The sequence below is a fragment of the Corapipo altera genome, unplaced genomic scaffold (genome assembly GCF_003945725.1).
Source record: "Corapipo altera isolate COAL_440 unplaced genomic scaffold, ASM394572v1 0, whole genome shotgun sequence".
NCBI classification, from domain to species: domain Eukaryota; kingdom Metazoa; phylum Chordata; class Aves; order Passeriformes; family Pipridae; genus Corapipo; species Corapipo altera.
In genome coordinates this window covers 82,966,168-82,979,143 of record NW_020884872.1, presented here as the reverse complement: position 1 = coordinate 82,979,143, position 12,976 = coordinate 82,966,168, and the positions used below count along the sequence as shown (strand labels likewise).

The 12,976-nt window shown below is 36.6% G+C and overlaps 1 protein-coding gene across 8 annotated transcripts in view; it reads right to left on the bottom strand.

Moving 5' to 3' along the window:
* Positions 1–12,976, bottom strand: part of GRM5 (glutamate metabotropic receptor 5) — a 239,810-nt gene that overhangs the window by 53,205 nt on the left and 173,629 nt on the right. For all 8 annotated transcript variants that reach the window (XM_027653971.1, XM_027654134.1, XM_027653904.1 and 5 more), the window contains one exon: positions 12,275–12,510. In XM_027653971.1, coding sequence (XP_027509772.1) covers positions 12,275–12,510 — 236 coding nt within the window. The remainder of the gene's footprint in view (positions 1–12,274; positions 12,511–12,976) is intronic.

Sequence of the window (12,976 nt, the reverse complement as noted above, 5' to 3'; positions counted from 1 at the left end):
AACACTAAAATATATAGGAACATGTCAGGAAGGGTGGTAAAATACATAATCTGAACTGAAAAACAGTGTGTAGAGGTCAGTAAGTGAATGAGAGGACTGAGAGACCCCTTTTCCCCTTCTATTTCATGCAGAAGCTGGCACTACCAGTTCCAGTCAGCCTCATGAGCAGTGATTAACATTTTGGAAGGCTAAGAGATATGAACTTGAAGTATTCACAAAAAAAGTTGCAAGAAACACACAGTGCTGCTCATTCATTCTGTTCTACCAAGGTATTGCTGTTTCCTAATTAAAAATAATAGGCATAAAAACTGCAACAGTGGAGCACATGTAAAACCCATATTAATTGAAATTAAGTGGAAAATTTTACAAGTGTATTACACTACAATACACAAAACTCGGTTTAACCAATTATTCATACTCAAAATTAAGAGCTCACACATCATGCAGTTAATTATAGTTGCCATTAGAATGAATCAGATTTGCATCGGCAATAGTATTTATCATAAAACATTTTCGACTGCTTTATTGCATATGATTGCCTAAAAATCTAATAACTTAATACTTACAGAAACACTCTCCCCTGGGCTTTGTGTTTCATTTTTATGGAATTATTATTCTGTTTTTCTTTAAACACTGAGCCTCATTCATTTCACCTGATGATTTGTAATACTTAGCTCTTCCTAGAAGCTGTTGGAAATTGTCAATGGAGTTGTGAGGCAATTAGCCTTTGTGAAAATTTTAATATACCTTCTACTGCTGGCGAAAACATTCACTTGAGATATTAATTGTCACACTTGGCTATATAGGGACAAATCCAACCTGCCGAGGTCAGTTTATAGTACCACAAGACTTTGTAGGTAAGGGAACATCTCAAAAACTGAGACAAAATATTTTTTTTCTCTTTAGTATACCTTAATATGGCCTTAAAAAATACCAGTATTAAAAAAACCCCAAACAAACAAACAAAAAAAAACCCAGGAAAAAACCCAAATCAAGGCTGAAAGTGATTTTCAACCGATTTCATAAAGTAGTTTGACACGTTAGACTTGAAGTACTTAAGTAACCCTTATTTACCTCAGTGATTCTAGAAGCGGGTTTAAGGGAAAACTGAATACACAAACTAAAAGGTAGTTTTCTCACTCAGTGAAAAAAAAAAAGAAAAATATTTTAAATTTATCTCTGCAACCTGTATGACTTAGCCTTAAACACATTGCTCACTTGAGAGTTAGTGCATATTGTTCTTGCTGGAACTCTAACAGAAATTCTTATTCTTATACCTCATCCATGAGTTCTGTCTTCAGCTAAGAACTTTTCCTGACACAGAGTCATTCATGACATGGAGAGATGGATGAATTTAATGTTGATGGCTTTGGTAGTTTTCAATGACATTGAGTTTACAGATTAAATTCTTAAGCAAGAATAATGAAATAATCTAACAGAATTTGAGGAGTTCAAACAGAATGACTGGGCAGAGAATAAATATCCACAGACTGTAACCTATATGCCTTCTTACAATATCTATAGTAGAAGTCTTTTCTATTAGAGTAAGAAAAAAAAAAGACCAAAAAACAAAGCAAACTATTTATCTGTAAAAGACCTGTTTTTCTTCATTTTCATACAAGAAAAAACAGTGAGGAAAGACAGAAAAATGTCTTACTTTCCTGTGAGCTGGAAAATCCAGTGTGATGCCATTTAATGTTGGTGTGTTGGGAGAAGCAGGGTATATTTACATTATTATTTTAGTTCAGTTCAGGTATGGGTTTTCAAAAACAAATTTCCAACTCATTCTCAGTCACTGTGTTTTGGGCTGGATTGAGTGTCACCGTTTCAGAGCAATATATCAAATTTCTTTTGAAAGACACTAAATGATGTGTACCCCAGACATAGATGAAGTGCCCCAAGAAAACACAGATAAAGTGCCCTAGGAAAGCATCTAATGCACCACAGCTGCAACTGGGTGTTCAAAGCTTGGGACCATGCTACAACCAGTTCAGAGTAAAACTCCCCTAAGCTGTGAATCTTTCTTGGCCCATAGTTTGCAACTAGACTCAGCATTGCTCCCAGAATGCTGCAGACAGCAAAAGTTGGAGGGGGACAGGTACAAACCTGCGTTTCATAGGTCTCCAGTCAATTCTTACTATAATTTTGACAGGCTTAAGTACCTTTCCTATGGTAGGCATGAGCAATTTTTTCAGGACCTAGCTCATTTTCAGACGAACGTTACTAACAATATATCAACCTATTCATGAATCTGTATAGAGGTTGGTGTTTCTGTCCAAATGATTATGGAAAATAATATGCACTGCAATACCTCAGAGCCAATAAATATTAACACTGTATCATGATAATTACTGCAGAAATAAAGAATTCTGCCTCCTGAAATTAAGATGTACAAGGCAATGGAAGAATGCATGGTGAATCGCATCTTACCTAATGAGGAAAGTGGGACAGTGCTTGGAAACATAAATGATCAAACATTGTGGAATTCTCTGAAAAATGAGTGGCTAGAGAATGTGCACAGATCCCTGAATTTCGTTAAGTTTATTCCTTTATCTTTCTTGTCCAAGAAATTTTGGTAAGTAAATAAGGGCTTACTCCATTATTTTTCAAGCTGTGAGATCATGAGGCAGTTCCAGATTTGAAGCCATATAGCCATTTATGTCTACAAAATATTACACAGACATATTCTGTCCCTTTCTTGGCAAATCAGATAACCCATCTGTCCTTCACTTTCCCATCTCACAATGCTTCCTTTTTACTACCTTTTATCTGCCACCTTTCTTTAGACCAAATATTCCTCAGGAAGATGACTACTTCTCACTACCTCCCTGTTTTTCCTCTGCATAATCCAATCTGCTTGTTATTGGCTGGAGGTTTGAGGTCCTATCACACTGTCCCTGAAATTAAAGCAAAATTTTCATGGGTTTCATGGGAAATTTAAGTATGTAAATATTTATTCTATAGGGCATTTAGGAATATATACAGGATTCAGGTGAGCATTTACAATATGGTTAAATGTATCAAATATCAGCTTAGGAATACGCTGCCACTGGAGCAGATGATTAATATCTGTGCTTTTTCCTGATTAAATATATATTGTGTATGTCTGGATTTGTCTGTATGTTTCCAAATTTATTATATGACTGTAACTATACCAAAGGTTAAGAACAGTCTGAGAATGTTATGAACTCAGAGCATTGAAACATGCACAGTTTCTGCCCACTCTTCTGGGAGTGACTCACTTTAAGAGACTTCAGCAGAATTCCAGTGGTGGATAAACGTGGGTTGTGCAGGCCGGAACACACCGTGCTGCTCAGCAACACCTCATGGAACAAGGCTTGGGGCCATGTGAAGGCAAACTCAGCTGTGTGGAACCTGAGTTGACACAACCTGTTGGCATGAACCTGGGCGTTCTTATGGGGAGCTGGGCAGGGGTGGCTCTGAAGCCAGCTTTGATGATTAGAGCAGCCTTCCAGTAGCTAAAGGGGGCTACAGAAGAGCCGGTGAGGGACTTTTCACAAGGGCATGTAGTGATAGGACAAAGGAGAACATCTTTAAACTGAAAAAGGGTGGGTTAGATTAGATATTGGGAAGAAATTCTTTACTGTGAAGGTGTTGAGATGTCGTCACAGGTTGTCCAGAGAAGTTTAGGAAGCCTCATCCCTGGAAGTGTTCAAGGTCAGGTTGGATGGGGCTTTGAACCTGGTCTGATGGAAAGTGTCCTTGCCCATGGTAGGGGGACAGGAACTACATGATCTTTAAGGTCTCTTCCAATGAAAACCATTCTATTCTGTAATTCTACTGTATGGTTAACTGTGTGGAAATGGCCCAGCACTAAACTCCTCATCCAAATTTGATTTTTTTCTGTTGTCATGTCTCCAAAACACAAATACATAGATGATGAAAAAGAAATATGTTCTTTCACCAAGAAAATTATTCCAACTAACAACAGTTCATTTCTTGGATTTATTTAGAAATAATTAGTGTACTTATGGGCAGTGATTCAAGAAAGCACTTAGGGATACTGGTAGTTTCTGTGCAGAGTGAGCCAGCTCCGGACTGCTTCCATTCTCCAGAGCTGCTCCAGCAGCCCCCAGCACTGCTGGTCCCAGCTACCAGTAGGACTAATAAAAGACTCTCCAAGACTGACTCTGTCTCATCGAATATGGAAAAGCAAAAAAACCAAACCTACCTCTTGCAGGAAATTCTGAAATTTGTCTATTGTTTCCAGTTCTTAACATGCAAATAAGCATTCTTCAATAAATTACATTATTTTACAATTTTTTTGATGCAAGACCTGTCATTCCTCTTTTTTTTTTCCTATTTTTTACCCTGAAGGAAGAAAAGATATAATTTTTTCTACTTGCCAGCTGGTGATGTTGCAAAGCCTCATCAAGCAAGGATGCGAAAGACTGCAAAATTACCATGGTTCAATATGCTTTTTCTGCTTTCTAACTTTTCCAAAGATGAGAAAACTTTGCATTTTAAAGAATGGGAAAAGGGTAAAAGAGTGAAAATACTTTACATTCCAGGCAGTCCCCCTACCCCCCATATTGCATTCCCTGAGGAGAAACAGAACAAAATGAGAGCCACAATGTGGGAGAACATTTTTTTTTGAAGTGCAGAGCACTTTGTTTGCTCTACAATGAATTTACATCAAAATGAAGGGAAATTAGTAGTGGGATTTATTATTATTATAAAATTTCTCAGTGATCAAAAGGTTTTTTATGAAAAAATCCCAAGAGGCATTATGATGGAAACAACAGGTATAGCCTACAGTCTCCAGTTATTTCATGATGTTTCCCCATGATTATATCACAATTTAGTTTCTATACAGTTTCCACATATATATGTAATTAAAAACTTCAGTGATTCTTTTTGCTAATTTGTTTTGAGAGACAAGAGGCTGACAGAAATGAGTTCTAGTTTTGCTAGCAAATATAACCCACATTCACATTCTGCTCACAGTACTTGAAGTTCAAGTCCACCAGACAATGTGTTTCCCTATTTTTTTTCCTTTGCCTTAGTGACTATCTTAGGAAAAATCAGGACAACAGGCTAATCTTGCGACAAAGACATGGTAGTGTATGTCTGCTACAGGATACAGTATGACATCTTAGGTCTGTCAGTGGGACTGTGCTGTCCCAGTGGGGCTCTTTGGGATCTGTGTGCTCTGGATGGCATGTCACCAAGTCAGTCATCTCAGAAACATGCATGTCTCTACTGAACAAATGCATGCAATCTTATAAAATACAGGACAGGTTGCCCATGAACCAAGGTAAAGCATAATGTTCATATCTACTTATTATTGTTTAAAGATACAGTAAAAGACTTATTCTGAAACCTTTTTCAAAATCTTTCATGAGGGCTTTCTATTAAAGCAATGTGAAACGACAAAGTAACTTCCAGTTCTGTGTTATTTGTAAGGTTTCAGATGCAATTTTCTACTAAAAAATCAAATACAATGCTTTATTTATTTATTTGTTTTCCTAATTTAATTTATTACAGGTTCTTGGGCTGAAAAGAAGAGATATTTTCGTCTCTGTGGGAAATTTCATGTAGTTTAAATGTCCCTTTCCATTCAAAAGGAACACAAAACTTCAAGACTGGATTTTATCTTTTCCGAAAAGGAAATTCTGAGGGGAAAAAAGAGGTAGTTGGCAACACTGGGAAACGTCATTTTGATGCTGAGGCAAAATGCATAGCATAACACTGAAACAATGTGAAGGTAAGTTAAAAAACTTCAAACAAAACACTTCAGTATTACTGAAATAAGGAAAAAAATTACTAATTTAAATGCTTTTATTTCAAAGCGTGTGTCATTGAATCAACATACTGCAATGGAACATTTTTCAAATTTCACAAACAAACATCTTTGAATGTAATCCAGTCGTCCAATGCTTTTGACTAGTTCTGACTTTCACCCTTTGCAACTGAAAGCCAATGCCAGCACTGTTACACTTTGTATGTTGATTAGCACCAAAATGTTGAGAATGACTGAGAGACCAAATTCAGTGTCCTAAAATGCAGAGAGGACTTTCAGAAGTTTTTTCTGAGTATTTAGTTGACTTTGGTGTTTTACATCTATTTAAGCCTACCTGACCGAGGCATGCTCAGAGCTCCCACAAATTTGACTAGAGGCTGACCTTCACCTTTGGTTGCCTACAAAACATTGGAAGTCTGGCTTCTGTTGTAAAGTTTGACAAGATCAGCAAAAAAAATAACAGCTTAAGTAAATCCTAGTAGAACAAAAAAATAGACACCTATTTCTCCACACCATTTTCTCAAGCATGAATATCAAACTGAATGGTACGCAGAATTTATTCAGGAGAATTAAAATGCTTTTTAATTCACTGTTTAAAAGACGGAAATTAATTTTAACTTGTTTTGGTTTGTTTTAATCTGCGATCTATAAATAATCGTGTAGGAATGTTAAGTCTGGGGAATATGACGTTTAAATACGACACATTCCTTGAAACACAGAAAATACCCTTCCGTTCTGACAGTACTTATGTTTTGTTGGCTGAGTTCTGATTAAACCAATTTTGGCATTTGAGCTTACATTTAACCAACAGATTATAAGCATGTTGCAGTGCAAAATTAGACAGCATGTTTTATTCCTTAGTTCTATCTGGAAACCCAAAAGGGCCAATAATGAAACCAAATTTCTGTCCAGTTGAAACTGTGGGACTTTCTGTGTGGCCTTTTGACTTCATTAAAAGTATCTGGCGCTGGATGAGGTTTAACAAACAGGTAGATTTTTTTTTCATTTTTATTTTATGTGCCCTTCTGTACCTTAAGCTCTAAAACTTTTCTTATATGTATCTCAAATTTCTCTAATCTCCCTTTCTGCAAATAAGATAATTAATTCTTAACCCTCATCTGAATTGCTTAGAACATATTGGTCATTCTCCTTCTATGTCAATTTTTGCACTCTCAGAAAAAGTACTTTTATCTCAGAGAAGCTACATGGTTAAATCATGAATGGAATTTGTGATTTCTGCATGCTGCCAAGACTCCCTCAGAATGCTGTTGCAACTCTCCTTTTCCCTGTTCATCACTAAGATGTTCTTCCTTTCAAACCCTGTCAATGGCTTCTTGCTTCCAATCATATCAGACATAAGTTGCTTTCTTGACTATCAGTGCCCTCTGTGTTCTGTCTGTGGCTATCTTTGTGATGACCCAGCCTCCATTTGTTTTCTGCCTCTCTGTTTCAAACCACAGTATTTAATGTCAGGAACCCACTGTACCTGTACAAGTGACCTCCCTCCAGATTCTTGTTTCTATTGTTCCTTTATATGAAACTGCTATTTTTTTTCTGAAGTCTGTAACCTCTGCCAGTCAAAATAAGGTACTGAACTACTTCAGCAGCATCAGCCTCTACTTATTTACTCTTTGCTGTCTTACACTTGGATCACAGATATTTGGGATCTGTGTTCTGGTATTGCTCTGTGTTTGAATATCATCATAAAAAATGCTGTTCCATCCATACCTCCTGTTTTTACACAGCATGGGAAAAATTATGTCACTTAACAGGGGAGGCAATATAAACAATTCAACAGACTGCTAAATGTAATAAATATGCTTTTTCACCTGGCAACTTTGAAGATTCAACTTTTTCCACTAATGTCCATTGAGCCAGATCTTCACCACATACTTTGCTTATGTTGGGTTTGTTTCTGCTCTGTGTTAAGATGCATTTGTAAAACACCCTCACTAGGATGAAAAAGTACTAGGTATTTGATTTCTGGTGGAATGCTTGTCTTAAAGAAAGCAAGCACATAAATATCTAGTTTTCAAAGTCTAAAGGTAATCAATACTAAAGTGTTGGATTAGCCTTTTGCACTTTGAAGATGGTCATTGAGTGGAGTTACTCATCTAGATCAGCTGGCACCCCTATTTACAAAATTTACTCAATTAGGATATTAGATAATAAAAAAAATATCTGACTGGTGCCAGAGGTGAAGACAAATTGAAGTCTTGTAAAATACCTAGTGTCTGGACGCCACTATATGTTTCCTTTTAAACATGTATTTTACATTCTTTGTTCTGACTCTTGTTGTTCAGAGGTGGCTTGTAGCAGCTCCCCTGTGACACGAAACTGATCGCACTGAAAATCAGGTCAGATAAGTCTGTAAACTTCTCACTTTCTGGTGTGCTCCAGCTGGGAAGAAAATCAATGTACTTAACAACAGCAGTGACACCCATTTGGATTAAGTAAGTGTGTTCAAATCTGCAAATGAAAAGTGAGCTTGATGTTGAAATTTTCATCTCAATGTGAACAAGTGTATGTGAAGGGATGGAAACTTTTTAATGTTTGATAGAAATAAATGGAGATAAAAATTACTTTGGATTTTTTTTGGATTCTCTTTGTCTAACTGATTTCATAATTTTATTTTACATATCTTACCAAATCATGTCTTCTTTTCATAATAATACCTGTCTGGAACTGTCTATGAATAGCTTATATTAAAAAGTTAAAAAACCCTCACAAGTCAGTGGAGATGGTTTCATTGGTTTATGACTTCATGTATTTTTTATCAAAGAGATAAACTTAGCCTAATATTCTACTAGGCAGGCATCATCAAAGCAAATAAAGAGATTTAAACAACTAAATCCATAGTTGGTGCATAGGTGAAGCCAGTTATTACTCAGATTTCAACCATATCTTCCTGTGCTTATCTTCTTGCTATTTAAATGAGTTGTTTTTACTGTTAACTATTCCTTATGTTTTCATGATAACACAAACAGATTAAAGATAATAATTAATTTTTTTCCCACTAGCATAATTGTTATAGGTTTTTATATAGACACCTTGATCTATTAGCATCAATCAGCTTTATGTTTATCTTTTTAGCATTATGCCAAGAAGTAAAGAATTGCTTGACTTTTGGTGCAAAAGATAGGTTTTGATTTCTCTCCATCATCGATCAAGAAAATTAATCTCTTTAATTGAAATCCTGAGAAACACCCTTAGCTTGATTTTTTTTATGTAGTCGTTTCTTTTTCTCTTTTTTTTTTTTTTTTGTTTTGTTTTGTTTTGTTTTATTTTGTTTTTTTAATGCAGTTTGTGGAGAAGAGCATGCAGTCAGTTAGATAAATTAAATGATACAGTCCTGTTTTCTTATCAGGTGAAATCTGAAGCAGAGCCAACATATTCATCATCATGCAGAAACTGTCAGGACAGTCTGTGGAATGGTAGTGGCCATTGAGTGCAAGTGTCATCTTTACTGTGAAGTCTGCAGTGACGGAATTTAAGACTCAAAACTTTGAGTGCTTGAAAAAAACAAATATAAATACAAGAATCTATATAAAGACATGGTTTTCAAATTCATATGGAAGATAGGGAATGAGGTAGAAACAAAAACTACCATAACAGTCTCAAAAATCCATATTAATTCTGAGCTTAAACTCCCAGCATTGCAATCTTTCACTCCTGCAATTCTCAGTGAATATATTTGTGTCTTTCTTGGTGGTAAATCTGCAAAGTTGTCTAACTTCAATGTTTTTTCACTTTTGTCATACATCGTTGTCTAGTTTTACAGCTATTATGAGAAAAAAAGGATAAGTGTCCTAGCACTTAAGACGCAGAAAAAAAGTCATTAAGTAAATCTACCTGTCATCTTTCATGCCAAACATTGAATTTCCTTCATATGAATTTTGGCAGACGGTTTAGACAAAAATCAAAACTATAAAACCAAGTAACATGATGACTAAAAACTTCCTCTGTGAAAACCTTGAGTAAATGGGCAGTTTTAACTGATTGCTGATTATAATGTTGTTAACCTGGGGAACTCCACAGGGAACTCCATAACTGAATTACCATTTTTTGTCCTACAGCAACAAGAAAGAATTGAAGGTATTATTATCTGGTTTTCATTCTTTTAGCCATAATGGTCTGGCGATGAACATTACAATAAAACTGAAGAAAAAGCAATTAGAACAATCTATTTGGGAAAATGGTCCTTTTCTCTATTAATGATTTGCAAATCAGAAGATTTGTGTTCTTGTACATTTCTTTGTGTTTTGTCATTTCCAGGTTTTAGGAAGCTGTTTGAACTGTGGCTCTGTGTGGGAAACATTCCGGTCATGAGTGCTGTTAATGCTGAGCTATTCAAGCTTTATGATTAAGTTGTCTTATATCCACAACTGGGTGACTTAATGTGTTAACAACATCTCCCTGCACTCCCACAATAATTTTTTGTGGTGGTGAATTGTATTTTAGGCACTATAAAAGACACTGAAGGTACCTACATTTCACAGTTTCTGATCTTTCATATGAAACATAAATTAGATTCTTGTAGTGTTGGTAAAAAGTAAGTAAAAAAAGAAACCCAGGAAAGTCAAATTGAAATGTTGTTGCTTACACAGCACAATGATAAAACCCAAGTCTTTATTAGCCCTCATCCAGCCATGCTCACTGCACTGACACCTCAGGAAAGAGATCTACATTATTGTGGGGAAATCAATGAAGTTTGCCGCTCAATATACAGTACCTGCCAATAATGCAAATAAAACCTGCGTCAGACTGTGTTGGAAGGGTAGAACAACAAAAGTAATGGAGAAAAGTCAGTTGAATGTTGAAAGTGTACACAGATTTTGGGATTCCTAGATTAGGTTTACATCTCAAACTTCCTCTGTGACCTTGTCTAAGTCAAAAGAAAGACTTAAGAACATTAAATGGGACTTTCATTGGGGTTTGTGTTGTGTAAATCCAAGACTTTGATCCTTAAAGACATTTTTTTGGTCTCATTGATGTGTGGAAGATATTGACATTTTTAGGAGGGAGGACCCCTTGGAGATTAGAGCTGTGGTTGCTCTAATGTCCAGCACAGCACTGCCTTATGCCCCAGCTCTGTCAGGATACCCATTGTCTTACTGATATCTCAAGGGTCAGAAATAGTTTAAAAATTACCCAGAGATCTACAGAGAATGAGAAGTGGTTTGTGAAACAGGGTCTTGCCTTATCAGTGAAACTGGCCTCCTAGGCTCAAAGAAAGGACCCTGAACAAAGGACCCCTTTGAAATAGTCTGGAGTCTTCTTCCTGAGTCCCTGGCTCCTGCTGTGTCTCTTGTTAAGTGGTTGGCAGCCACAGGTCCCCATGCCCTTTGTAATGCAAGGGATTGGTGCCAGTTCAGGGCCTCTTGCCTTGGTCTCCCGCAACCCAGATCTCAGTCTGCATCTTGCAAACCAAGACAACTGGGTAAAAGGTAATTTCAGTAGGGGAAGTTTGAGACCACTGACCACCAAGACTAAGTATGCAGGCTAATTAGCATGAGAAGTGGGAGAATCATTCAGCCAATACGAGGTAAAATAATAATTAGATAAGAGAACTAGGTAAATTGTAACCAATGAATCATGATTTCTTTGTTTTCTAAAGCGTACATGTAGTAAAAGTAAATATAGTACTTTGTTTTCTAAAGCATACATGTAGTAAAGTTTTGAGAATGAGCATGATAGCTTTGTGGATTTACCACCTAGCACCCATCTTTGTGCAAATATGAAATAAATATCTGAGCTCTGTGTGTGAGATTGGCTTGTTGTACACTGGATGATGAATCCCACTTTTAGGGATAACCTTAGTATTGCTTGGTACCTCACAAAATAAAGAGTAATTAACAGAAGTCATAAAAAAAAACAAACAAGAAAAACCCAGAAAAATGTGCCACATCTATATGGGGGAAAAAAAGGGTTTTGCTCTGCAGTGTAGAAGTGACAAAATGTTGTGGCAATTTTTGCTAAAATTAGTACAATTTAATGAAAAATATCAGCTCAAAATGGCTTTTTGAAGTTTCCTGAAATCATCCATGGCTGAAAGAAAACCTAATGAAATCTTCAAAATTACCTAGTCTTCCATCTGAAGTTCACAAATACCACGTGGACTTAGATAACTTTTAGTATATTAGCTCGTTCATTGTTCCTGTGAGCCAAAGCAATATGATTAGCTCTGTTTCAGAAAAGACACATTCATTTTGTATTACACTATTTTTGAAACTGTTTACATGCCTATGGAGATGGAGTAGCATCAAGTTTTTAAAATATAAAGAGCAGTTAGGTACCGAGGCACCATTCCTTTGTTTCGTTAGAAACCTGAATGCTTTTAAATTTGTGCTTCTCATATTTTGAAAAGAGCAAGTATTGCAATTAAAGTTTACTTCCTTCCAACCCCACTCACTGTTTCACCAAACAAGGTTGCATCAGTCCAACATGAGCTATTTGCACAGGACCTTCAGTCAGATTGTTTCACACAGCAGAAGTAATAGATTCACTTACTTGTGCAAGTCTTGTTATATTTAGGGTTCTCTTGAGGAAACCCTTCCAACCGGCACTGGAACCTGTGCTGCCAAAATTCCTGAAACCATGGATTTCTATGGTTGGTTTCTGGCCGAAGCTGTAGGTAGTAATCATCGAACCATTTCACGTCTGGAGACTGGAGCTTGATCGTTATCCCACCAACTGCTTCATTTTGGTACCCTTCTGTCACATCATACCTGTCTGCCCAGCCATCACTGCAGGGGTAAAGGAAAAAGACACAGCATTAACTATTCAAAGGAATAATAAAAGAGCTTCCTCAACATTAAAATTCAGAGCCTAAGAGCACACACCCACAGCTGTGGTTCTGAGTGGAGTATAGTAAAGCACTTGTAATTCTTCTAGTAGAAGAATTTAGTGCTTTTCTTACATTTGCTTGACATTGTCACCTTCTACTTAAATTATCTATTCCACATCCTCCACTTCAGGTAATTGAAAAAACATTAAAAACCACAGATCCTGAAATCTGATGTGTATAAGTGCTTCTCTGGATCATGCTAATCCTCACTGAGCTCTGGGGAGAAAATCTCGGATTCAATGTTTCTCTGACACTGGGTTGATACTACTCTAACCTGAAAGGAGATGATCTGTTACTGTGCAAAGCACAGGACTGTGTTGCAGACCACGTCCATACTGCATGATGGAGCATGGCACAAAGAGCCA